This window comes from Neomonachus schauinslandi, chromosome 2 (genome assembly GCF_002201575.2).
Source record: "Neomonachus schauinslandi chromosome 2, ASM220157v2, whole genome shotgun sequence".
NCBI lineage: Eukaryota > Metazoa > Chordata > Mammalia > Carnivora > Phocidae > Neomonachus > Neomonachus schauinslandi.
The window spans coordinates 120,622,393-120,649,188 of record NC_058404.1 but is presented as its reverse complement, the minus strand read 5'-3'; the positions used below and the strand labels follow the sequence as shown (position 1 = coordinate 120,649,188).

At 40.8% G+C, this 26,796-nt stretch overlaps 1 protein-coding gene across 3 annotated transcripts in view; it reads right to left on the bottom strand.

Moving 5' to 3' along the window:
• Positions 1-24,837, bottom strand: part of PPP3CA (protein phosphatase 3 catalytic subunit alpha) — a 314,998-nt gene extending 290,161 nt beyond the window's left edge. For all 3 annotated transcript variants that reach the window (XM_044912904.1, XM_044912905.1, XM_044912906.1), the window contains exon 1: positions 24,045-24,837. In XM_044912904.1, coding sequence (XP_044768839.1) covers positions 24,045-24,102 — 58 coding nt within the window. In that variant the 5' untranslated portion in view covers positions 24,103-24,837. The remainder of the gene's footprint in view (positions 1-24,044) is intronic.
• Positions 24,838-26,796: the final 1,959 nt, after the last annotated feature.

The following is a 26,796-nucleotide window of genomic DNA, read 5'->3' as shown; positions in this document are numbered from 1 at the left end:
AATAAGGATATGAAATAGATGCCAAGAAGGGAAATATAATAGATGTCTTCCAGCAAAGAGTCATTAAAAGATAAAGATTTGATAGTTCTCTTAAAGTTAGGGTCTAAAACCTTATGCTTGAGTATAACTTAATAGTCAACATTCTCTGTTTTTAATGTGAATATAAAATCCACTATAAAGTCCAAAAGAATTCTATAGTCCAAAGTTTTATCCACTATACATTACTATTTGCACGCAACTTTGCACAAAAAGACCTAAAATCTAAGAAATGCACAATGATAATTTGTTTGGAGATTCTCATTTTTTCCAAACCCTCCCTATTGCTAAACTTTTCTACACAGGCTTCCACACCTCTCATGGTATACTGGGTCCATTTCTGCTGGACAAGCAATCTCTTGACTAAAAAGTAAAAAAAAAAAAAAAAAAAGTGATAGCAAATGAGAACATAATAAAGAGAGAAAAAATTATTTTACAAGCAGACACACATTGAGAGAATTTCTTATAAGCTACTAAGCTTTTGAAAGTAAAGAATTATCTCTCAGAGTTATATCAGATTAAAAAAAGCTGCCTGGCTTGAAAAGGAAGGACAGAAGAGCAAATTATCTTACCCTCCTTCAATAATGGGTAGCCCCCCAAAAGAATGAGGAACAAATTACATTATTATTTTTAAAAGCTAGTGGTATGTTATTTAAAAAGTGACTAAGATTATGGTCTGACTACTGATATTTAGCTGCTTGGCATGTCTCCAAGGAAAGGCTACTAATTAGGGGAGGTGCCCCACGTAAGAGTAACTCACCACCCATGAGCATCTGTTTAGTGTTCATTAATTTCAACAAATTTCTAGACCAGCTACGAGTTGTGTGAACTAGTCTTACTTTTCAAAAGTACACAAAAATCATCAAACCTAAGAACAATATCAGGAAATAGTATTGTTTTATAGAAACGACTGAGAATTTACACATACAACATTTATAATACATTTAAAAAAATCCAAAAGTAACCTACCCTAAATGTGATTAAAAGAGTTTACATTTGAGATTAGGTATTAGCATTAGGGAGGCATTCCCTATGAGCTACCCAAAGAGTCACCTTGAAATGTAACCAATTAAAACTTATTTGTTAACTTACATAGTTTATTGATATTAAAACAGTAGAGGTGCTAAAGGAAGACGTTATGAAAACAGATCAGCACAGCCATAGAATATCTTCAATGGCATCATTAAAAAAAAAAAAGATAGTATTTCAATGTGTTTCCTGCAGTGGAGAAGGCTCAGATTTCAGATGATTGGTCATGGTTTTTGGAAAGAAATATACTTGTAGTACAAAAAGGACAATGTTTCAGACTACAAGAGCTTGAGCAAAACAGGACACATCACAGCTATTCCTTCATTCTAAGCTTGAGTTCAATAAGCAATATTCTAATTTGTAATTAGGCTGTTATTACTTTGTCAATAGGCAGACCTGGACATAAAGACTGATTCAAGAGGGGGATAGGCACAGGATTTCATCAGAATCTTCTTAGAGGGAGCATATGGATTTTGATGTAGACTTGGTCAGGCCTATCTGAGACCTCTAGTGAAAGACCACGTAAGTCTAGATTTCTTGGTGGATATCTCCCCCAACACAGAAAAAGCCTGCATGATTTTAAAGCTTTTAAAGCGAAGAGGAGAGCACCACAGAGGAGTGAGGAGGAGAACCCTGATGTGCGGTGAAGCCAAATCTGCGCCTTGGACTTCCAATTCCAATACAAGCATTTTTGATGGGATATATGCTATTTTCTATCAAAAGACTCTTATACAGTAGGTATGATTTGTGCTTCTATGTCCACCAGTGATCCGTGCGATCCGAAAGATTCCATTTTCTCACCTATATGTTACAAATGATAATGCTTATAAACAAACTCCAGGACAGCACAGCTACGGAGATAAATATGTCCATACATATTTATTTTTTGTGCGTTTATAACTCAGAATTAAAAAGCGGAAACACAAATCCATTAGTACAACTGACTTAAAGAATTATATTTAAGAAAACCAGAATTCAGAAACTACATGTATTTATTTGAGAAAACAAACACAAGAGTATTTCCTAGGTAAATTAGTGCTGGGTGTTACTTTGGCAGCATTATAACATCAGTAAAGCAAGGAAAAGCAATCCTTACCCTACAGGCTTCAAAATACCAGCAGGGACCAAAAAGTCCATCAGTGGGAATGAATGTCATTCCATCTCAGTGTTGAATACAATTTATTTTTAATTTTCTTTCTCTAAAGTTTCTTCCCAAAGAAGCTAACTATAAAAGGACCAAGGAGCTGGGATCATTTGTTGTCATCTGGCATGAAAACGAGGGAACCCTTCCAAGGATACCAAGTACCAGTGAACTAGCCCCCAAGATGGGAATAACACAATGAAAACAAAGGCAAGCAGCCTGGTACCAAGGCTCCACAAAGCTTCAAAAGTAAAAGCATGAAAATTTAATTTTAGGCAGGAAACAAGAGAAAACTGAAGAGTCAAATGGCAGAGTTCAAGTGCCAAGAGAAAGGTGTTTTTAGCAGCAATACTCTGTGAAGAAAGGGGAAAACCAGGCCAACCAGAAAGGCAGCTGTTGCAACAGAGGATGTCTTAACTGCAAAGACCATTTATAGTCATTTCCCCTGCAGAAGGTTGGCCCTCTCCCCCAACCCTGATTAAGAATAAGAAATCCTTGTTTCATTTGTCCTTTAATACTCCTGACTCAGAACGCTCGTCAAATGAGCTCTTTTGAACACATTTCGACTTTCATGTTAAATGTTAAATAAATAATAGTCACTCTCTTCACATAGCAACTTTTCCTATTCCAACAAAAACATGCCTAATCTTGCCCATAAAAAATAGATACCATAGCCTATTCCAAATGTATGCAATAAAGAAGTAATATATTTAGTTGATATCGCCACTCTGAAGAGGGGGACATAAAAAGACACAAAAACATTTTATTGTAGAAAAATTTCAATGTTGCTATTACATGATTTCTGCTACACTTGTCATATGTATGTACATATATGCACACAATGTATTTAATTAATGAAAAAAGTATCACAAATAAGTAAAAATAGAACGTGCATTTCTCCTTAAGACCACTAAAATTCACACTTCTGCCACATTTTGGTCATCCGTGAAATAAAAGCACTGGGCTAAAATGTCATCTTTACCGCCCTTCGAGTATCCACATTTGATGGTTCTAATATTCCAGTGACTCCAGGCCTCCTGTGCTGGCCTCCTAATCTGTCTGCCACATTTCCTCCATGTCTAAAGCCATTCCTCAAATGAAGCCAAACCGTAAAATGCTACTAATCTAATGAATAGCTTTAAAAATACTCAAATGTGCTATTATGGGGCTTTTGGGAAAGCAATTATTTTAAAGACTAAAATCTGAATTTCTTCAGTGCCTTTTATTCAAGAAATTCAAAGTACTTCAACAAACTCAGGTTAATTGTGTCTGTGTGGTTAAGTGTTAGCTGCCGTCCCTGCCCCCCCCCCCTTCAGTCAAGGGTGGACTGATTAACCCACTTACCCACGTAATAAGGAATAAATGTAGTGAGAATATATGCCTGAACATCTTGTATCCCTGATCTAATCAGGGACGCAATTTCCCTGAACAAAAATCCTGTTTTGACCTAAAGAATCTCTCATGTTAAAACCATTAGGATGAGGGTCTATGCTTTCATTTATAGGCCATCTCTACTCTTTGAGGTATGTAATATTCATAACAGTAATATCATCGGCAAAAACTTACATAGTGCTTACTACGTGCCAGACATTCTTTCAGGTGTTTTACAACTATATTGACTCATTTAATCATCTCAACAACTCCACAGGTAGGTGCCATTATTACCCTGTTACACAGGTTAAAAAACCAAACGATTGAGGCACATAATTAACTTGCTCCTGGTCCCACAGCAAGTAAGCAGCAGAACTAGGATGCAATGCAGGCAGTTTGGCTCCAAGAGCCCGTACTTTTCTAAACCACTCCACCATATGCAACTCAGGGTTAGAAACACAAAAATACTCATTTCTCTCCATTGTTCACTTTCCCTCCACTACTTTGTTTGTTTGGTGGCATTTACTAAGCACTCAGTAACTGCAGCTGAATGAACAAAATCTATGCCTGGAACTGAAGACACTGACAACGAAAAGCAAACGTCCAAGTCCATACAGGAAAAAAAGAAAAAAAATTAAGAACAAAATTAAAATATGTAGAATCCTATCTAGAGTAACCCCATGAGTTTATTTAATCATCTTGGTCCAGTTTTTATACATTTGGTATTTCCTAACTCCCTGCCTCCCTCTGCGTATTTCTTCACCTGAAGGAAAAAAATGGAACAAAAATAGACAATATATTTTGGCAATATTTTCATTCCCTGGTGCCAAGGAAGGATAACAGTGAAGAAGTTCAGTCCTGCATCAAAGGGAATTATTTTCTATAGAGTTATCAATGAATTACCATCACCAAAAAAGAGTAAGTGTAAGCCCAGAATTTCTTTCATCTTCAATTCTCATTTATATTGATGGCATCATTTTCAATATATGATTTGTGAGATGAAATTCTTTGTTCAAAGTAGCAAAAACAGAATGGAAAGATACTGCAGTCCTATTAAACCAGTGCATTTTAAAGTCTGGCCTAACATAAGAATCACCTAGGAGACTTAAAAAAAAAAAAAAAGAGGCTGGGGCCTCACCTAAAGAGTCTGATTTAATTGGTCAGGGATAGGACTGAGCATTGGTAGCTTTAAAAGTTTTCCAGCTGACTGGAAAGTGCAGCCACGCTTGGGAGGCACTATTTATTTATTTATTTATTTATTTATTTTAAGATTTATTTATTTATTTGAGAGAGCGAGAATGAGAGAGAGAGAGAGAGAGAGTACATGAGTGGGGGAGGGTCAGAGGGAGAAGCAGGCTCCCCGCCGAGCAGGGAGCCCGATGCGGGACTCAATCCCGGGACTCCGGGATCATGACCTGAGCCGAAGGCAGTCGCTTAACCAACTGAGCCACCCAGGCACCCCGGGAGACACTATTTAAATGCTACCCAAGGCTTGCCAAACTTTAATATGCATATACATCACCTAAGGATCTTATTTAAAATGCAGATTCTAATTTAAAAATTCTGGGGTATGGCCTGAGGTTGTAATTCTCCCACGCTCCCTGGCCATGCAGATGCTGCTGGTGTATGGACCCCACTTTGAGCAACAACTTTCTACTCCTCCATCAATAATACATTATTATAATTAGTATGAAAGGTGAGAAGGGGTCGAACAGATATTACAATTTAAGGTAATTTGTATATTTTACTTATTTGTAAACAAATATTTAAAAAATTATTTTTAAAAAGTAACTTGAACCCACAAGAAATAATTATATAGCACAGGGTTCCTGTGAACTAAATGAACTAATATGCATGAAGCATGAGGGGCTGTTCCTAGCCCAGAATCAGTACTCAATAAGTATTGTCCTCTTTTATTACTATCTTATTAATAAATGAGCAGCAAATGATGGCCACCCATATCAAAAACACTCAATGCAGATATATAACTTGTTTTCTGGAAAAATATGGCTTTTACTTGTTCGCAGTCTTCATATTATGTCATTCTCTCCTATACTTAGAACATTTGGTACAGGGATAAAACATTTGCTCTTGAGTTGAAATTTGCTCTATTGATAACATGATACCTGGAATCAGCTTTAAAATATTTCAGCAAAGAAAAAGAAAAAAGGTGTAGGTAAACCAAATGTAGTGAAATTTGGGATCTCGATGTGGAATAGGTACATGGGGTTAATTGCTCTCTTCTTTCAACTTCTATGTATGCTTGCATATCCTTCAAAATAAGTTTTCAATGTTCTGTTTTTGGACCTCAGGTTCACCACTGATTAGCTCTGTGATGATCAACAAATAACTTCTCTGACCCACACTCTCCTCTTCAGTAGAAGAGGATACCATATTAACCACCTTACAAGGATGACTACAGGGATTAAATGAAACGGCATTTAAAAAATAAATAAATAACTGACACCAAGCAGGTCACATCATAAAGATAAATTTAATTTTACCCCGATGGGTCAATCTAAAGAGAAGTGAAAAGAATGGTAAAATGTTTCTAAAATAGAGACAAGCGGGGCTGTGAAGACTGAAGAGAGTGTGCTATCACACTACAATCCCAGTCCTTTCCATTACCTCTTTCTTAACATTCTAGACCAGATTCCATCGAAATCGCAGCTGGAGGAGCGTGCAACTCTTGGATCTTGGGGTAGTGAGTTCAATAAAAAGGAAGGAAGGAAGGAAGGAAGGAAGGAAGGAAGGAAGGAAGGAAGGAAGGAAGGAAGGAAGGAGGGAGGGAGGGAAGGGCAACAAGTAGCATACAGTGAATTCTCCAGAATGTGTATCCTGAGATAAATGCAGAAAAAGATTTCCTGCATGACAACACTAGGAGTGACCTATAGACAGACACCACTTCTAACTGCTTCACTATTGCCCTGACTACAAGTAACATGGCTTTTCCTCCCACTCACTCCCTTCATTTATGAAAATCTCTGAACAGTAGCTGGGGATAGCAGTCAGGAGGAAAGTAATGGCTTGAATACATGCCAAATAATCAAAAGCAAAGTATCACTTCTGGTGCTCTCTCTTCATAGGACAGAAGTTCAAATAAGAGCAGATGGTACCTTTATTATCTGTAATGTAATTACAAGATGATTACATAATCATTTAAAAATATCCATTATTGGAGACAATTCCATCATTGCAGAAAGAAATCATTCACAAAACCTCATAGTTGGAAACCTTGCACAGAAGTAAAGGCACAATTTCATAATACACAGTTTAGCATAAGAGTGAAAGGAAAAAATGATTAAAAATAGTGGCTGTACTGAAAACAATTTATGCACATTTCCATTTTTTCAGAATATGCAGAAGCAATGCCATATTGAGTCTCACTTGTGTCCATTCCAATTGAGTTGTAATCAAATATTATAACTGAATGGGACTCTGAGGGACATGCCTCTCCTCCATAAGAAAAAATTCTACAATCTGGAATGTACTAAAAATATGTTAGCCTCCTTCATTAGGTCAAGAAAGCAAAAATAGTTAGGGGAGTTCAGAAGTTGTATTTACTAGGGGAATTCTCAAAGGAGGCACCCTCTAAGTTAATCACTTCACAATTACACTCTTAGCATACAAATGAAAGCCATATTTAAAAAGCATATTTCTTACGTATAACTCACATTGTTCAGATAAGGCACAAATAGAATGCTTAGTCATTGGTTATTTTACTTAGATATTCCTTTCTAAATACAGACCTACCCGATATTTTTCCTATACTAACAACACTCAAATTATCTATGTGTACGATAATAAACACTAGGCATAATCATATCTCAGTACCAATTTCCTTAAAAGGTAAAGCTTATTTCAGTCAAGGTCTAGGCCAAGGATTAAAATAAACACACAGCAGAAAAGTTGTAATATATATTTTGTTTTTTCGGGCCATGAAATGCCTTACACTTCAATATGTATAAATTAACCAAACAAGAATTGTCAATAAAATGCCCTAGTTGTACTAGTATCTAAGAATTAAAGTTATTCAATTTTTTTCTTCTACGTGTTAATGAACACCTTTAAACAACCATCAAATAAAGGTCATATTTGAAGTCCAAGGTCCACAAAAATGTCACAGGGGGAAATACAGAGAGGAAAAGGAAATAGGAACCCAAGCTGATTCCAGCAGGGAAGAAATCTTCCCACATACAGAGGTATTAGCCTTGAAGCAAAGGAAAGCCAGAGGCCTCAGAATGAAATTTACAGACTCAGGGGATCAAGGCAGGGTGCTAAATCTTTTCCACCTGAGCCTGTGACTGCAACTACTTGAACCGCAGGACTTCTCAAATCAGTCAAACCAGGTTCAGTTGGATCAGAAATCTGTTTAGCAATCAAGTGAACAAAGAAATAAATTCACTTAATCAACTGCTTCAGAGAAGCATCAAAATTCTGAATCTGAATCATCACCCTTTCTTTTAAATAATTACAACATCAGTTGAAAAGCGTTAACTAGGCTAGTCCCAAACATTTGTCATAGTACAGAAGAGTTATAAGTGGTAAATGAAAAAATTCTGATCTCAAAACAATTTGCACTTGCATCTAAAATGTCACAATGAAACCACATAACTCCCTCCTCAAAATGTTTCATGTGACGTCTCCTTGAAGTGGCTTTCACTTTAGCTATGTGTGGCTTCCTTTATTTGCTTTAGTGACAAAAATATGAAAATGAATATAAGGAAGCAAAGTCTCTAAAACAAAGGCCGACAGTACATACAATAGCTAGATTTTTTTTTCCATAGTTTTAACTTAGAGGAAAAACTCAAGATCTAAGAAAAATACCTTCTTTATGTAACTCACAGCATTTCTTATGTTTTATATTAGTTTGTCCTGTAACACCATGATTAAGTCAGTAATGCCAAGTAAAGACTAGTTTATAGTCTAGTCCCATTGTTTGTGAGCCCTGGCTACATATTCCTAAAAAGGAAGCAGAAATACTTGCCCCACAAAAGTGCTAGATTTTTCTCTCATAGAAAAAGCCAATGATAATCTACTAAAATGACTGCCGGCAGTGACAATATTTTCTATAAAAACAAATCCCTAATAAAGTCTATTTTCTATCAATTCATTGATGCTACCTAATGAATTTGACCTTGTGTGCAATTCAACATACTGTTATGGTGGTAAAAGCCCAGGATTTGGAGTCAAAACTGTTGGAATCCAAATACTGGTTCCACTACTTACTTGCTGTGTGACATTCAAAAGGTACTGCATCTCCTCCAGCCTCCGAGTTATCGGAAGGAAAAATTACATAATGCATGTGCAGGGCATATACATTAATATTATTAACATTCTATTTTAGAATATAAATCTCAAAAATACATAAAGGCACTTGATTATTTATTTACTTTGACTAAGATCCTATGAAGAAGCAAAGTAGCTGACAAGTTAAAGTATTCCCTCCAAATGTAACTAATGTAGTATCTTACAAAACAAATGCCAGCAATAAATACACCAAGTCTAATCATTATCCCTGGAAAATTCATTTCTTCTACTGCCAAAAGATTAAAACAAATCTCAGGGTAGGCAAAAGCATTGGACATTTTCTAAAAATTTATCATTCCAAAGTACAGTCATAGAAATACACTAATTAGGTAAGGAAAAGATCAAGGACAACCAATTATTCAAGCATTTCCCTTTTTGTACAGAAGCCACAAGCTTCTTATTAACACAGGTGGGATTTTTTTCCCATGTTACATACGCATAACCTAAAAGATTTGTAAACTTACTCATCTAAAGCAACTGGCTCCAAAAATTCATTTGGTTGCCAGGTTTAGGTAAAAGGCCTAGGAAAATCTACTATGGACATAAGGGGGCAAATAACTAAAAAGAAGAAGTAAAAGAATCCAGATGTTTAAATAAAAGATCTAAAAAGGCTAGAACCAGAGGACAAGGTAAGGAAGATTTAAATCAAACTAAGGTATTCCTGTAAATGTTGTGCTTAGAATTGTATAAAATAATTACAAAATAGGGTGAAGGAGACTTGGCTTAATAGATTTTAATGAACACGCCTGGGCAGGAGGATGAGGAGATCAGGTATTCCCTAAGTCAAGAGTATTAGGAAAAATAATCCAACTTGAACTACATTAATAAAAAGTATGATACTAGAGGGGGAGAAAAAGGAAGTGCTAGTATCATTATGCTTTTGTGATGAACAGGTATATCTTTTCCAATCAATTTGTTTGCGGGGGCGGGGGATGGAAGAATATGATTAATTATATGCCAGGCATCATGCTAAGCATTGAGGAGATGAAGTAGATAAGGCCTTCCTGGGTAATTTCACAAAGAGAAAATTTTGTTGCAAATGTTTATGATATATTGTGTATACAAAGTATAAGAAGTATTCAGACAGCTATGCCTGAGGAGATCAGAGAAGTTTTACTCAGAAGGACACAATAATGAGCAAGAGTGTTCTATCTGGAGGTAAAGCAAATACAAAGCTATGGAAAGTATTGGGATTTTTAAGTAGTTCAGTTTAGCCCAATCAACTTTATATAGACCAAACACAGATAAGCATTCAGAATACACCTCATAAATAAAAAATGTTGTCTCTGCTCTCAAGAATGTATATTCTAATAAATTGCAGACTTAAATGCAGTACAATGTAACATATGCTATATTCAACCTATTTTCAAAATTCACGCAATAGGGGTCAAATTCCATAATATATAAAGAGATGCTACAAACCAGTAAAAAAAAAGATCAACAACCAAATAAGGGATTAGCATAATTAAGCATTCACGTTTATTTTTTCCAGATGTTCATTTTTAAATGATCCCTCTGGTGCCAATATGGGAAAATTAATTTATGAGAAGGGACAAGTTTGAAAGCAAAAAGACTAATGTTGGGAAGCCACTGCAGCACTAGGTGAAATATTTAGAAGACCTGAACTTAATGACAGGTTTATTTAACCTGGATGGATGGTGGTAACATCAACCAGGCTAGGAAACACGGGAGAAGAAATACCCCACTTTATTTTCACCACACCCATCCACAGCAACTGTTCTGCACAGTGTTTGAGAGAAAGCTCCAGAGAAAAGATTAGGTTACAAATATAGACGTGTTACTCATCAGCCTATAAGCAGTAGTCAATCCTATGCGTGTAAGGAGATGAAATGGCCTGGAAGAACTTGTAAAAAGAAAAGGAACATCAACATTTAGGATTCAATTGAGAGGAGATGGCAAATAAGTCAAAGAGGAAATCCATGAAAGACAAAGAAGACAACATTTTAAGAAGAGAAGGCCCATTATGTCAAATACCAGAGAAGCCAGCAACTGGATGGTCATTGATGACCTTGTCTCAGTGGCAGAGGACCTCAAACTGCAGTGGATCTGACAATGGGTAGGAGGCGATGAATACTTTAATGCAGGTTATTTCTAGAAGCAAAAAGCTTTGCTTTCAAAGGAGCTGTCCAACAATTTAAAACAAAAACAAAAACAAAAAAAACCAACCACCCACAATGCCTAACATGTATTGAGGACTTCTTTCGAGCAGGCAGTAAGCCAGGCGTTTCAAATCAATTCTTCTCATAGTAACAATAACCTTGCAAAGTTAATACTATCATTTCCACTTTTCAGTAAGAAAAACCGGTTCAAGGTTGTTACATGACTTCCCCATAGACACACAGTGGCACACACAGAAAGCAGGATGTAAATGCAGGTTTTGTCACACTTAAGCCAATGTTCTTTTCACACTCTGATGCTGCCTCTTCATCGCTGTAAATAATCTGGGACAGGGGAGGGAGGCTATTAACCATTTAATAGGAAAGGTGTTTTTCTTTTGTTGTGTGGTTTTTTTTTTTTTTAATACTTGAACTAGTTGACTTTTAAAGCCTCTTCCACCTTCTACAACCCATGATTCTTTCTCATGCACCTTGCTCACAGGTAAACTGTAACAGCTACAGAATTCCACATACACTCATCATTCCTTTCGTAGTTCCTTTTATGTCATCCTCATTTACAAAGCCCATGTCCTAACATTGTGCTTATATATAATACATACAGAAAAAAAATTAATATTGCTTCCATTTATTTTTGCCAAAAAATGAAAGCACAATCTATGAAGACAGTTAATCACTCCCTTCCCTGCACTCCACAGCATGTTGCATCTTCTGCTATTAAAGTAATTGCCACTTACATTGTGATTGCTTCCTCCGCCACACAACATACACACACTGGATAGCAACCTTCAGAGTTCTCCTACTTTAAGCCCCGAGCACACAGCACAGAGCCAGGCAAGTAGTGATGCATGTGTGGACAGGATGGAAGGATGGATGGGTAGATGAATGGCCTGATAAGTAAAGGAAATAATACTTTTTCAACAATCATTTTATACTCAATAATGGATTATTTAATCTATTTGCCAGCCTAGGATGTTACAATTGTATCACACTTGAGGGGAGCAGATAGAAAATTGAGTGATACAAGAAGCATGGGATGTGAATTCTTCAAAAGGTGACAGGAAAGTTTCTCTCAAAAAGTCTCCTGAAACACAGGATTTTTCTTGAATTCAGTACTAGCCAAAGGCCAAGAAAAATTTAGTCAATTCACCAAATTATTTTTTAAAGATCGGCTGCTTATGAAACTTCTTTCAAAGAAGGCCAACTCATCCTCATAACTAAACACGGTATTTTGGGCATGGCCCCTGGGAGATGTTTGAGGAGAAAAGGCTGCATCGAGCACGCTGAAATCACCCCAGAGGTGCCTCCCTCCCAGATCTGGCCAGTCGACAGATCTGGCCAGTGAAGGTACACTCTCTGACTGCATGTGCCAGCCGTTCTTTCTGTCAAGATGCACACGACATGACGCTCACTTGCACAAGACACAAGCACACGTGAATGCAGACTCTAAGAAACTCTCCTCAAAAATGCTCGCTGAAACAGAGCAAACACGCAAGGCTTATAAGGATTATAAAAGTCCCACTGTGATTAAAGTATATCAGTCCCACTGTGATTAAAGTATATCAGAAGATCAAGAAGACTGCAGGTTATGCAAGATGCCCACCATGACAGCCGCAGCTCTATCCCTTCCTCTCCTGCATGAGGAAACACATCAGAACGTTAAGGGAAAGTAGTATTTTAGGGTTGAGCATGAATCCACCCTCGTTTATACATAGATATTTTTAAATAAGTCATTTGCAAACATCTGTACGTTGTTGTCAGTATCTGTTAATACCTCACAGCTGAGTGGGACACAGGAATGTGTTGTGACACCCTAGTTGGAAGGCACTGGCCTCTTTTAGGCCTCAGTGAAACTTAAACTAGTTATCAAATGACAATCGAACTCACTGGGTTAGCCAAACCCAAAGGCCTTAGGAGCTGTTTATCAACAGCCTTCAAAGACTGGGTGGCAGAGGAGGCAGGGACGGCTCTGGGCGAGTGGCGTGCTGAGCTGCCTTCGTGGTGGTGTGATTTGCAAAGTCAGCAAGGGACTTGGCCTGTCCTCAGTTACCACGCTAACATCACCACGGTGTCAAGCTATCATGCTGTCTTTATTATTGGTCTGTATTACAAATAAAAGTAAAATTAAAGCAACACCTCCAGAGAGAAAGCCATGTATCTGCTATTCAGGTTTTCTGGAAAGCTCTACTTACAGAGGTTAGGTATTTGACACCTGAAAGCTGCAGTCCTGGGAGGTGATACAACTGAAGGGAATTTCAATAGAAAGGGCACAAGGAGTAAAATGGCAGTGGCAGTCCTCACCCAGCCAAGGGGCATCATGGGATGCATACTAGACTGGGCCCACCAGTGAAGGACTAGAGTTTCAGGAAGTTTAAGGGTCAGCATGAGGACACAGAAGAGTAAAGCAAGACTGCTTAGGCAACCAAGCTCAAGGTGCTGGAGGTTCGATGAAAGTAGATTAGCCACGATGTACCTTAACTCACGTCTCCATTTTCCAAAGACCCTAACAACCTACATGGTTTTAAAGAAAGGCTACTGGGCTGGGGAAGGACCCAGAAATGATGCCATATGGAGTATAGCTAGAAGACTTAAGAACATGAAAGTTGTTTTAAATGTCAAATAAGCTCTCTTGTGAAAGACAAGGCCCATTTTATGGAACTCTGTAGAGCAATGCTAGGCATAATGACTGTGTACTCCAGAGCATAATGACTGTGTACTCCAGCATTTAGACTGGTATCAACCCTAAGGAAGCACTCTGGCAAGCAGAAATGAGAGCAGGTCTCAGTAAGTAGGGAACTCCTCATTACATGTGTTCGTGAAACAGTGGGATTACCATCCATCACGCAGGCTGGACAGGACATTCCACACTGGGCTAGATCATCGCTGCACCTTCCAATTCTGAGTTTGGTTTGTTTTGCTTTGGTTCAGACACAGCAAGTATAAGAGATAAAAGTTCTCCCACTCATCTCTCAGTCGCTCTCACCATACAGAGTCAGGGCACTGGCTTCAGGCCAGATGAGGGGTTGATTTCCAAGGTTTCTCCCAGCTTCAAAACTTCGTAATTTTAGATTTAGATCACATACAACCCAAATAAATGAGAGCCATTTATTCTCTGTTCAAAAGATTCCCCCATAATCTACACCAGTGTTAAATGTCCATGACTGCTTTAAAAAAAAAAGTCACCTAAATCACAGATGCTTGCCCATAGTGTTTTCTCTTATTCAGTTGATAGTGGTGATAATGAGTGTGATCCACTGTAGAAAGAGACTTTTTAAAGCCCAAACTCTACAGTTAAATTACCACTCAACCTTTTCTCATTCAGACTGAATAATCTCTCAGTTCCTGTCACAATTTTAAGTTCTTTAATAACTTGGGGAAGGGGGAGGAACCTTTTTTTTTTTTTAAGATACTGCAAGTTTTCTACACCTCCTTCTCAAAGTGCATGTGGAATGACACAAAGTACTCAAGTAGAATTCTGACCAGAGGTGAAGGCAACAGAGAGATTCCTCCTGACTGCTGAATGCAAATTGGCAGAAGTTGACAATGATGTGATTTTATGTGGGACACTCTAATTTCCCTAGCCTTCAACTCCATGAAGGAAAAGTATTTTCACTTTCACAGCACTAGGGAAACAGATGAAATCCTAGCCCATAAATGGGAGCTTAGAAAGTCCTGGAAGCCTGCTTTTAGTGGGGAGGCATCTGACCAAGTCTGGGCTAGCAGCTCAGTGGTCCCCTGTAAGGACCAGGTTGAGAGCAGGAGCCTCCCCATACTCCCTCCCAGCTGATGTGGATCCCAGAGCTGAGCTTTTATAAAAACATTCACCACGTAGACATGCCATCAGGAGAGCTGACTCACAAGCAGCCTACACTCATGTGATGCGCCTGAAGATTTTTTTATTAGTATTACACAGACATGTCTTTTCTAGGCCTGCAAGTATGTTTTACATCTCTGTTCTGATTCCTAAATATATTAGCTTTTATTCATTTGCATTTGTGTATTTTTCTAAGCAAGCAATATAATGGTGCAGTCTAATCTAAGCCTCCCAGAGGCTTGTCATCATAGTGGTTCTCCTTCAACTTGGTATCATCACCAGTCCTCCTGAAGAAAAAAAATCACCCCCCTTTGAGAAACTTGACCTATACCCCCTCTGACTGACAATGACCCACTGAAAACCAAGCACATCCTGGGTGAGCCACTCCTGTCAATTATGCTTCTGCAGGTTGTCTATTGGGCAGAAACATATAAGCTCAACTAACCAAAAGAAAGCATTTCAAAAACACTGGCGAAAAAACCCTTCTACAGGATTGGCACTTACCAACCAAGAAACTCACCAGAAGTTTGTGAGCTGCCCATGATTCGAGATCCACAAAATTTCAAAATAGAAAAGAACCCTACAATTTAGAAATTCAAACCCCTCTTACCCTTTATCTGTTATTCTGTTCATTTTAAGCAACCACGTATCAAGGGTCTAATCTACAGTAGGCATTGTACTAGGTCTAAATATATAAAGATATGTGAAGCCAGGCCCCACTCTCCTGGGCTCTCCATTTCCTGGGAAGGAGGCAGATAGGTAAACAAATCTTCACAGGGCATGCTCTATTCAAGGTGTCCTCCATGAAAATGAAGAGGCTGAGTCCCTTTACTCCAACTGAAGATATCAGGAGATGTGGGTCCCAGAGGAGGCAACATTTGAATCAAGGCTTGAATGATGAGAATTAAGTGATGAGAACTGTTACCATGACAATAATCAAACCCACACAGAGAAGGTACGCATGTACTTTATTAACATTAAATATGCAGAGCAGACCAACGATGCCAGGTATAATGAAAAAAAAAAAAATTTAATTCCTTTGTAAAAAGCAAAATAACAACAACAACAACAACACAAACTTGGAAGTCCTGACTCAGGTTCTGTCATTGTAAGACAATATATTGTGCTTTTAATTTAATTTGATAAAATGGCAGAGCTTACAGGATGTTTAAAAACACATGTCAACGGATGGCTTAAAGCCCACTTAGGAAAATATAAGGAGTCAGCAGAGTTGGTGCCACATTTTTTTAACTTCTCATAGCCCATATATCTTCCCACTGGATAGAATCCAATGACATTTTGGGGGCCAGAGGAGGGCAGGAGGAGGGCAGGAGGTTATGTTGAAGAAGGCTGCATTTCTGAATTACAAAAGCATTACAGAAAATGATAAATTGAGATGTAAACAAAGGAAGAGGGTTTTTTTCTGGTCTTGGTTTTGTTTGTTTGTTTTTTCATGGAATTTGCCAGGTCCTTTTCTCTTCAAGTCCAAATCTAAACAATAAAAAATATATATCACCCAATATGTCAAATACTGAGTGATTAACATATTTTTTCTCACCTGTCAAAATTTGATCAGTCTATGGGGAAATACGACAAAAACTGAAAGAAAGCTTTCAAGTTCAAGCTAATATATTACAGTGAAAAGGATTTAGCCTTTTAAACCCAACTGGCATAAAGCCAGTGCAAATGACCAAACAACAAAACTGCCCTCAATCTAATTATATAACCTTATTAATATCTCCTTCTCATACTGTATTCCCTGATATGGCTGGAGAAGGAAGCATTCCAATTAACCATACAGTCATTATAGAACAATTTACAAAGAATCAGAGTATAATGAGCTCAAAATAAACATATAATCTGTCTCCATTTATTGCTTTAGGAGGCACACGTCAGAACTGTACAATGTCCAAAGTCATTTGACAAGAACAGATTCAGTGCCTAAGAAGCAAGGCACTGAGCCAGGCACCACTGGGGCAATGACCACAGTTTTCAAACTAAAACTCTGAATATACATATTAACAAACAATTTTATGTACCTTCCAAGCATACGCAGCATCCTGGGAGACACAGTTTAGACACCGACATACTAGAATCTCCAAAACATTCTAATGCTACATAGAGACAACTGAACATTTTATATCAGAAGTAGTAGCTCCTTCCCCAGAAAGATAAAAATAAAGTGGATCTAGACAGTTACTATAAGAAGAGACTCTAAGTCTTAGAACCTTAGAGCTGGTGGGATTTTTTTAAAATTTAGCTCCATATAAATAAAGCTCTATGTCTCAACATCAACCATCATTCTTCTGGTTTTATAACTGTAGAAAGGTACCTGAAACTGACAAACATTGTAAGGTGGCATGTCATAATCTGGAGGCAGCTGTTAACATAAATCTCTGGTATCTATTTGTTTGTTTTGCTTTCTGCAGACATTCGCAGAATTTCCAGTTCCAGGAGATAGTTCATAGAAAGTCAGACAGACCATCATATTTTGCTGTGAGGCAAAAGCATGGATTAAGAAAATAAGAAGAAGATAAACAGAAAATTCTATTTCTCTCTATGATGGTCTTACAAAGAATACATCTAATTCCAAAAATGTAGTAATTTAATAAACAATTACTGCTTCCTCAGTTTTTGTTTTTAATTTCAAGGTTTTGGCTACTGCATATACATTTGTAAAATGGATTTGAGATCCCAGCCATAGGTCTAGGGTCCTCAAGCTGACAGTCCATCTGATTTAAGCCATTATTCAGAATACCTAACAGTAGAGGAATATGAAATGTTTTATTTGACTTCATATGAAATATATAATTGATGGCTTATCAATGATAGAGCCTGTGTGAAGACAGAAGAAGGAAATATGGTAAAAATAAAATGGGTTAAAAATACTGAAAATATCAAGACTACTAAGGACTTAGTTTATAAACTGAAATCATGTTTCAGTGCCTACATTCCCACCTGATGACTATATTTTAAAAAAGGAGTGGGGCGCCTGGGTGGCTCAGCCGTTAAGCGCCTGCCTTCGGCTCAGGTCATGATCCCAGGGTCCTGGGATCGAGTCCTGCATCGGGCTCCACAGGAAGCCTGCTTCTCCCTCTCCCACTCCCCCTGCTTGTGTTCCTGCTCTCGCTAACTCTCTCTCTGTCAAATAAATAAATAAAATCTTTAAAAAAAAAAAAAAGGAGTGAACACCTTAAGAAGCATTGGCTGGTATTTTCATTTGATCATTCTCTAGAAATTAATAAAATCCTCAAACCAGATCAACTGTATGGGCCATTATCTGAAATTCAGACAAAGAGGCTTATGGTAACCACCTTCAAAATAAAAGTACATAAAACTTTTTAGCAGGAGAATATGCTATTTCTATTTCTGTGTATATACCTGAACAGAAAATAATTTTTAACAGTTTTCCTTTAGTAAACCTCATGCCAAGATCAAACCAGATTATAACATTTATCATCAGAATTTATATTTCTGCTAAATACACAGGTATAAAAGCTTCTTCTCCTATTACAGCTATTTTATATAGCTAGTAATTCAGTAAAGAGAAGTTTGAAAAAAAATGTGATAGCTTAAATATACCAAAAGAAGTCACAGTTTCAAATAGATTTTCAAAAGAAGAGCATCTCTGCTAAAGGAAAGAATGTGCTTACACTTACCTGCATTCTAGTCCCACCTGTGACCGACCATTCTATCTATTCTGTCTCCATTTCTTCAACTATAAAATAAATGCCACCATAAGCTACTGTTGTAGACCCAAGGCATTCACAGATTTCAATACTAATTGTTCTGACTATTCTTGAGTGACCCTGAAAATACATTATTAACACGCTGTCATTTGTAATTCTGTGTCAGCAGTGACCAAACAGCCATTCCCAGGCGAGGGGAGCAAGCATGACTGCGTGGGCTCTCAAATTCCACTTATGAGTGGTGAGTTCAAGTTCCCACAAGTGAGGGGTGAGTACAATTTTACATTTGAGGAAAATAGCCTGTGACTTAAAAATATAACAGGGCAATTACAGAAAGATGGAATTCAAAATCTCACTGTATTTCTCTTGAATATCAAGAAAGTTGCTGGAAAAAAGTTAACAATATGATTTTTTAGTATTTACCAAAGTTCCAGATCATGAATCATCATCATTCTCTACAGTTCTGGAGTGTCCAATATTTTCACAAAACTTTCAAAATAGTAATTTAACTGGATTTGCTAAGAGGAAGGTATGTCTAGAAAAATGCTGTTTTCCAATGAGGTCACTCTAAATGGATTCTTTATTTGGTTTCATAATTAGTTCCAACTTTACACATGGCTGACACAGAAAAGATAAGGAAAAGTATAAGAGGCCAATTATAAAAGTTATAAGCGTACAGTATATCAGTCAGTCATATTTCATATTTCTAAGATTACAAATAAAAACAGGTCATACTTATAGAAACAAATAGACTTAAAACATGAATAGACTTAAAATGGCGTATTTTTAAACTAACATAAACAAAAGTTGGAGTAAACCTCTAACTAGATTCTAAGGTGTTACTTTTTTCACATTTTAACTGGATGTCTTAAAATACATGGCTCATTTAAAGTAGAGGTTCTTTCTCCCCCAGTTTCCAAAAAAAATATTATTTTTTAAATGTTAATTTTCTAATTGATGGCACTTTAGAATCACTGGAATTTCCCTGAATCACAGTCTCAATTGTTGCTTTCAGCCTTAAGTTTACAAAATGTTTTGAAAACCATGCATTTTTGTTATATTGACTTTACAGTAGAAATCCTGAAAGAAAATACTAATAGATTAATCTAATTTATAATTAATAGCATTAATTTACATGCTATTCAGTATGTCCTGAAAAGAATCTGTTTTGTTAAGTATATTAACCATGCCCAAATCGTGTTGTTTATAGTATTAATTAGATTAGCAGACCCCTTTCTTCATATCCAGTGCTGATGTAAACTTTAGCCACCAAACACTGACGTTTAATAAGATTGAATTAATGCGGTTTTACTGTACTCAAATGGAAAACCAGATACAAAAAATATACACAGAATAACTGAACTGATGGTAATAAACCTAAGTAAAATAAATTCACAATGAGCTCTTCTTGACACACCACAAAGAAATGGCATTATTTAATACTTTGTTTCAAAATCCAAACATGATGATTATTACTGATGTAGCATATTTTTATTTTCTTCTTAAGCAGTATTACCATCTCATTCAGCTAGTAACACTGGTGGCTTGAATCCTTGTTTACTTAATATTTTGCTTAGCTACCAGCTCCTTGATTATATGATCTTAGATATCCTTCCAGAATTTCCCTATGTGTATTTTGTCTTCACAGTCTATAAAAGCTGGCAATACAAAGAAAGACAGCGCTTTTTGTTTTTGTGTTGTTTTTTTAATTCCCCCACAGCCAAAAGTAACCTGACACACAGCACAAATTTCGCTTCTTAAGAGTTTTTGAGAAATTCCCCAAAACTCTTCCCAGGAATTTACCCCCCATCAATCTGTCATGGTATCCGGAATTTCTACCATTAAAATCAGTTTGGGTTAAGGTAAGAGGCCCTTTAGAAAATACTTAGGGATGGGATCAAAAGGAAGGGAAAGACATGCAACAAAGCAAGCACCCATCACATACAATTTAACTTCCTCTAAGTGTATGACTTTCGTGTAGCAAAGTTCTATAGCCAAGAGGGAATGTTAGGGCCAGTCAAGGAGTTAAAGGCAGGAACAGGCAGGGAGAAATGAACAAAAGCCAGTTTTAAACCAGCCCTGTGGAGCACCACTGCAGAGAAAATCCAGACTATGTGGTGTGCTGGGGGAAAGCGGGGAGAGTGGTCATTCTTCTCTTTACTGCTCTCCATCTTTTGCCATATAGTTATGCATATACTTTGTTTCCTTAAAAAATGTAAAACAGTAAATGGATCAAATTATTCGGATTTCCAACGAAGAGCATTACCCAAGATCTTTTCTATGAATTTTTATACTTTCCATTGTTTTTATCCAAGAACAGTCAAAAATGAAACAGCACCAGTTTTGCTAAATGAAGTAACTTTTTTTCTGCAGTAACCTAAATGAATGCTTTTTATCTCCAATGCTGCCATTCCCTTTCATTTTTAAGATTTGGAAAACTGATCACGGGCTCCGAACACACTCTAGAAGATGCTATGAACCTGAAAAATTGCATAGTTAGTTGAGACTTAAACTCAACCTACCTTTCTAAAGTTGCATTCTGGAAGTACAAATCAAGAAAGCCGTCACATCATGGTATTACTACAAACAAAACCACAAGCACAGCTTTATTTGTAAATAGCAATTTGTTATACAACAAAAGCCAGATGACACTAATGCAGATAACTGTAAACAAACACCATGGCATGCCATGGTAATAATGATCCAAATACTTATTTCTATATGTAACCAAATACTACTATCTGTACTTTGTAAAAGGAGAGAAAGTTTAAGGAGCACAAAAATTTCCTCAAGGATAATCCTTTTCCTGCGTTAAAGAGTCAATCTCAGACCACTGAGATGACGTTCTAACAAAATTTAAAGCCATGGTTACATGAACTATGTCTTATCTGATTTTGTAAATACGAAAAATCATTTGGTCATGTTTTCCATTCATCATACATGCACTTTCTACTCACTAAGCGTGTGTATACTGGGGAAATGCTATTTCTTAGAGAACTGATAATCAAAATAGATTACCATTTCAAATAATTAGTTATAAAAACCACATATGTGACAAAATGTTGGATCCACCTTTTGATAATTCCTGTTAAGCCAACAATATAAAATCTGTAAGAAAGCATAAGAAAAACAGCATGCCCACCTTAAAATTAGGATTTGTCAATAAAACTTCTTTCCTATAAACAAAATTTCACATTCAAAATTCACATCAAGATCCTTATCAAAACAAATGCAAAATTACCTTTTCCTATTTTGAGACTTCCCTATATTCCTATATTATCCACATGTGCATTTCAGTGCTGCAAAAATATGTAAATCATTTCTTTGGAATTATGGGGGGGTTGTGTACTTACAATAAAGAGCCATTTATAAAAATATTACAGCATTGGAAAAAAGCAAGGCAAATAGGCATGGAATGGTTGAATGGGCTCCTTCACATTAATCGGTAAAGACACCAAGCCAGAACATATGGACAATTATTTTTACATTCTTCCCTGCTTGACAACTTTCCATTTACAGGGAAAAGCCACACTTTGTGATTTAAAACAGGGAACCTGAACTTATGTGTGCACATATGAATGTTTTTTAATTGTTGACACATTTACTGCTATCATTTGAATCGTAAGCTTTACATTAACTGTTTTGATCGCTGCTCGGCCTTTTGGCTAAGATCAAGTGTATAATTGTTTTGAAAACAGGCAATCTAAACACACAGATTGAAGTTACACCTAAACTTCACATATTAGGTAAATACTCTGATAGTTCAGCAAAAGGTCTTAATTTTTGAAAATGTCAACAGAAACCCTTAATACAAAGCCTAGTTCTTTCGAATGAATTTGAATTCACCGTTTTAACATGGGGAGCCATGCCTGCAGAAAGAACAGCTGTGCATCTATAGTCCTATTTCCAATCCTTTTTGCAAAGGTATTTCCTCCTTATTTTGATGAGTCTATAAACACTGCATTCAAGCAGGACTGATTCTAATAAAACCAAAACAAGAAAAGATATTTTGTGTTCTTTTTTTAAGAAGGAGAGAATAATCTCCCCCCATCACCAGGAACACACACACACAACTTTAAAAACTGAGCAAATCTGAATGGAGCAATGAAGAGTTCTGACACCCCAGGACTTCTGTATCATGGTCTTATGGCTACTGAGTTACTTCATCTAAGTGCTCACGGGGCAAATGACTTTATTGCCTTGCACTCTACTTGCATGGCCACATTAGATACTATCTCAGGTTTACACACAGCGCGCGCAGACACACACACACACAGACACACACATACAAACACACACGCCACACGCCACACCAGACAGTGCTGTTTCCAATTTCAGAGGCCCCTTGCGCGCCTAGCCCATACCCCATCCCTGCTCTGCTCCGGGTCCTAACACCAGGAATGAGGGACACTACTTAATCTTGGCGGAGCTGCTCTGTTGTCCCATCCTTCCAGGATTCGTAGGATGGTTCCTCCCCCACTCCACCACGGAACACAACGAGGACGGCGGGTTTTCCCGAGCAAGAAAGACCACTGGTGGTCCCCTTCCTCACCCCACGCATCCCGGCTTCTCTACTCCAGAAACCCCAGAGGCAGAAGTATACACGATCCCGGGGCAGGGGAGAGGAGCCAATAATAGGAATCAAAGAGCCTGTTAACAAGGGGGTGCCAGGGGCATGGAAGGAGCGAGCAGGGTGAGGTTACCACGGGGGAGGTGTGCTCCAGCGGGGAACCATTCAAGAGCAATGACAGGTCGGCGGGGGAAGGCTCGGGTGGCGAGGGAGGTTGGAGAACTGCTTTTCGTGTCTTTCTCAGGGCCTGCGGGGGAATCCCGGGGCGGCGGCGGCGGGGCTCACGGGTCGTTCCCCGCCTCCCGCGGCCCCCGCGCGTCCCCTCGGCCACCCCCTCCGCCTGCGGCCGCCCCCGCTCCGCGCGGAAGGAAGCGCCGGGCTCCCCCCACGCTCTCCCGCTCTCTCGCGAGTCCTGTGCAGGCCTTTTCAGGGGGAGGGGGAGGGGGCGCGGAGGGAATTGCTGCAATGGAGCGCCGAGAGAACCCTGCCCGAGCGAGGCAGGCGGTGGAAAGCCACGGCCACATAAAAATGCCATATTAATTTTTAAAAAGCCATAAATCACCCCTCCCTCTGCAAAAGAAAATCATAAACCCGATCCCATGCAAGCCTGCGAGCAGCCACCCACTTCCTATTTCTGTCACAGCAGCTACACCCTGCCAGCAACCACCCCCCCGGGCGCCCCCTCCCGCCACCGCCACCCCCGCCGCCGCCTCCCCGCTGCTCAGCCATTTGCCAACTGACGCCCCCGTAAATAAAAATGCCCCAAGTGGGCCCGGGTGGGAGGCCTGGGGGAAGGGCGCGCAAAGGAGGGGGGTTCGAGGGTTGCACAATATCCTAGAAGGTCCGTGGCTGGAGCAAGGAGAGAACCGGAGGCGGGGGGAAGGGAGGCAAGCCGTTGAGGGTTCCTGCGGCACACGGTGCACCCGGGCGACCGCGGCGCGCCGCTTACCTTTCACCACCCTGTCGGTCGTCGACAACTTGGGATCAATTGCCTTTGGCTCGGACATCTCCAGCCGCCGGGGGACAGCGACGCGCTGCTCGTCCGTCCTAATGCACACCCCGACCGGACCGGCGGGCCAGACACTCAACGCCGCCGCCGCCGCGCTGCAAACCGCTCGGCTGGAGGTCTGGGCTCTGAGCTGGCTTTAAAGTTACTGCCTTCTCGCGCGTCCCTCCTCCTCCTCCTCCTCCTCCACCTCCTCCTCCTTCGCCGCCGCCGCCGCCTTCACTCCTCCTCCGCCGCCGCCAGCCCCGCCGACTCCGCTCCGGGCTGCGCGTGTGTGGTGGTTATTTATTTATTTTCTAAGCACGCCTCTTGGTTCTTCTTTTATTCTTGGGGGAAGGGGGATGGGGAGGAGAAGCGCACACAGGAGCACCCACCCTGGCAAGGAAACCGGGCACCGCGGAATGGAGCCCCACGCGCGCACTCTGCCGGGATTAAGACCGATCACATGGGGAGGGCCGGGGGCGAGAGAGAAGAGGCAGGGCCGCCGATGTCAGTGCCACCAGCCGTGCCTCGGCGTCTCCGGCGGCGGAGAGGCGGCCGCCGCTGCTGCTGCTACTGCTGTTGCCGCCGCTGCTTCCCCACACTAGGCGCCGCCGCTTGTCCGCGGCCGCCGGAGACGTCCCGCCGCTGCGCTCGCCCGCGCTCGTCTCTGCCTCCCCGCGCCGCTCCTTCACTCACACAGGCACAGCCGCGGAGCTCGGCAGACACAGTCCCGGGCGCAACCTACCCTCCTCCTCCTCCGCCGCCGCCGCCGCCTCCACCTCCGCCACCGCGCCCGCCTCCGCCTCCTCCCCTTCCTCCTCCCGGCCCCCGCCTCCAGCGCCCCGGCAGCCTCCACCTCCCTGCGGAGCCAGCCCCTCGCTCCCCGCCCCGACGTCGAAGCTGTGGGCGCCCATTGGCTGACGTGCGCGTCACTCACTGCTAGGTAGCGGCCTCCCCGCTCGTCCCGCCTCCCGCTCCTCCTCGCCGTCCCCGCCCCCCCGCCCTGTTTTCTCCCGGCTGCCAGTCCAGTGGGCCTGCCGCCTCCGCCGCCCAGTCCCCGCTCAGGTGTCACTGTTGCTGGCAGGCCGGGATTAGGGAAGGAGAATGGGCAGGGGGTCGCGGCTGGGAGGAGAGGGGCTGTACCCTGCCACCCACAGCCCCATTTGGCATCCGCCCCTGGACCCCGCACACTCCCCCGCGCCGCTTTGGCAACTGTGCCTTGTCGGCTGGGTTAAGCCGCAGTGTGAGTAGCCAAGTGCTGAGGGTGTCTGCGGGTGTGTGCGTGGCCCGCGAGAGGGCAAAAAGGGGGGAGGCAGGGAGAGGAGGGAAGGGGGTGGGGGTGAGAAGCACCGAGAGAGGGCGGAGGAAGGAAGAGCGCGGGGAGCTCCGGGTCCCACGGCACAGCTGCTGTCGCTGTCGCTGCCGCAGCTGTCCAGGGAGGATCGCCAAAACGGCGACGAATAAACAACTTACCTTGGGGAGACGGGCTCAGCCTGTGATGGGTGTACGGTGGTTTTTGCTATTGGGGCTTTTTTGTGGGCGATGTGGTGGTTATCAGTGTTTCCCACCCATGCATCCACACCTTTTCTAAGGAGGGGGACGCTTCTGAGCGTCGCGGGCCGGGGACGTGGCGGAGTGTGAGGGGCGGGCTCGCCAAGGAGATTGGGGACGGGAGTCCAAGCGACCCCCCGGCAACTCTGAGTCACCCAGGGCTGCCCTGCCGATCTCCTGGGAGAAATGAGGGGGCGGGAGACACACCGGAGAGGGTCGCCTTTTCCCTGTTCACACGCGCACGCAGCCAGTGGTTGGGACTGGTGGCACCACACCTCCCTTCCTGGCTCCTTCCAATCATCCGACGTCCACTTGGTGCTCCCGGTGTGTGCAGGGCCCTGAAGCCCAAGGCGGATCCCCACTCTGGTCCCTTCGGTTGGAAGGAGAATAAAGGAGAGAGTGCTAGGCGCAGGAGGACAGGGAGTGACAATGGCCCGACAGCTCCTTTCTGACCTGCCTGCCGCGCCACAGAATGAGGAGCCAATCTCCCTCTGCCCGAAGGTCACCTCTGCTCACTACCCCTCTCTCTGACCAACCGGGCAAGGAGATTGGAGCTTGCTTGCTTCTTTGTGAATAACAAAGAGAGCTGAATAAATTTCTCACCCTCTATCCTTCTTGTTACATTTCTTAATTCCTCCAATATCAGGGTTTTTTTTCCTATTTCCTGAATTGGACAATGAGTCCAGTAAAAGGCCTAATAAAAGATTTAGGGGAGCTAGGAGATGGAGCCAGAAGTGTGTAGGGGACATGGATTAGATTTGAAAATAGGCTTGAGAACTTGACTGATGGAGCTGGAGTATGGCTTGAGCAATGTAGCCTGCAAGGAATAGGAGCTCACAGTAAAAGGCAGAGGAGCCTCCTTGGAGGCCTTCTAGCAAAAGGAGACCATGTGGGGTGTGTCCCACATACTCAGGAAGGCTGCCACCAGCTCCAAGATTCTGCCGCCCAATTCACAACCCCAGGATAGTGTGTGGTAATTAGGCAGACAGTGCATTCAGTAAATATGTATTGTGTTCCTTTTATATGCCGGACACTGGTAGGTAATTTGTGTGCTGTGTGTGTGTAGGGTGTGTTGGCGGGGGGGGGGCGTGGGGTGGGAGAGGGTAAGTGCGAAAAGTAGCACGCGCCACAAAAAAGGCAGAGGCAAAAAAAACACTAAAAA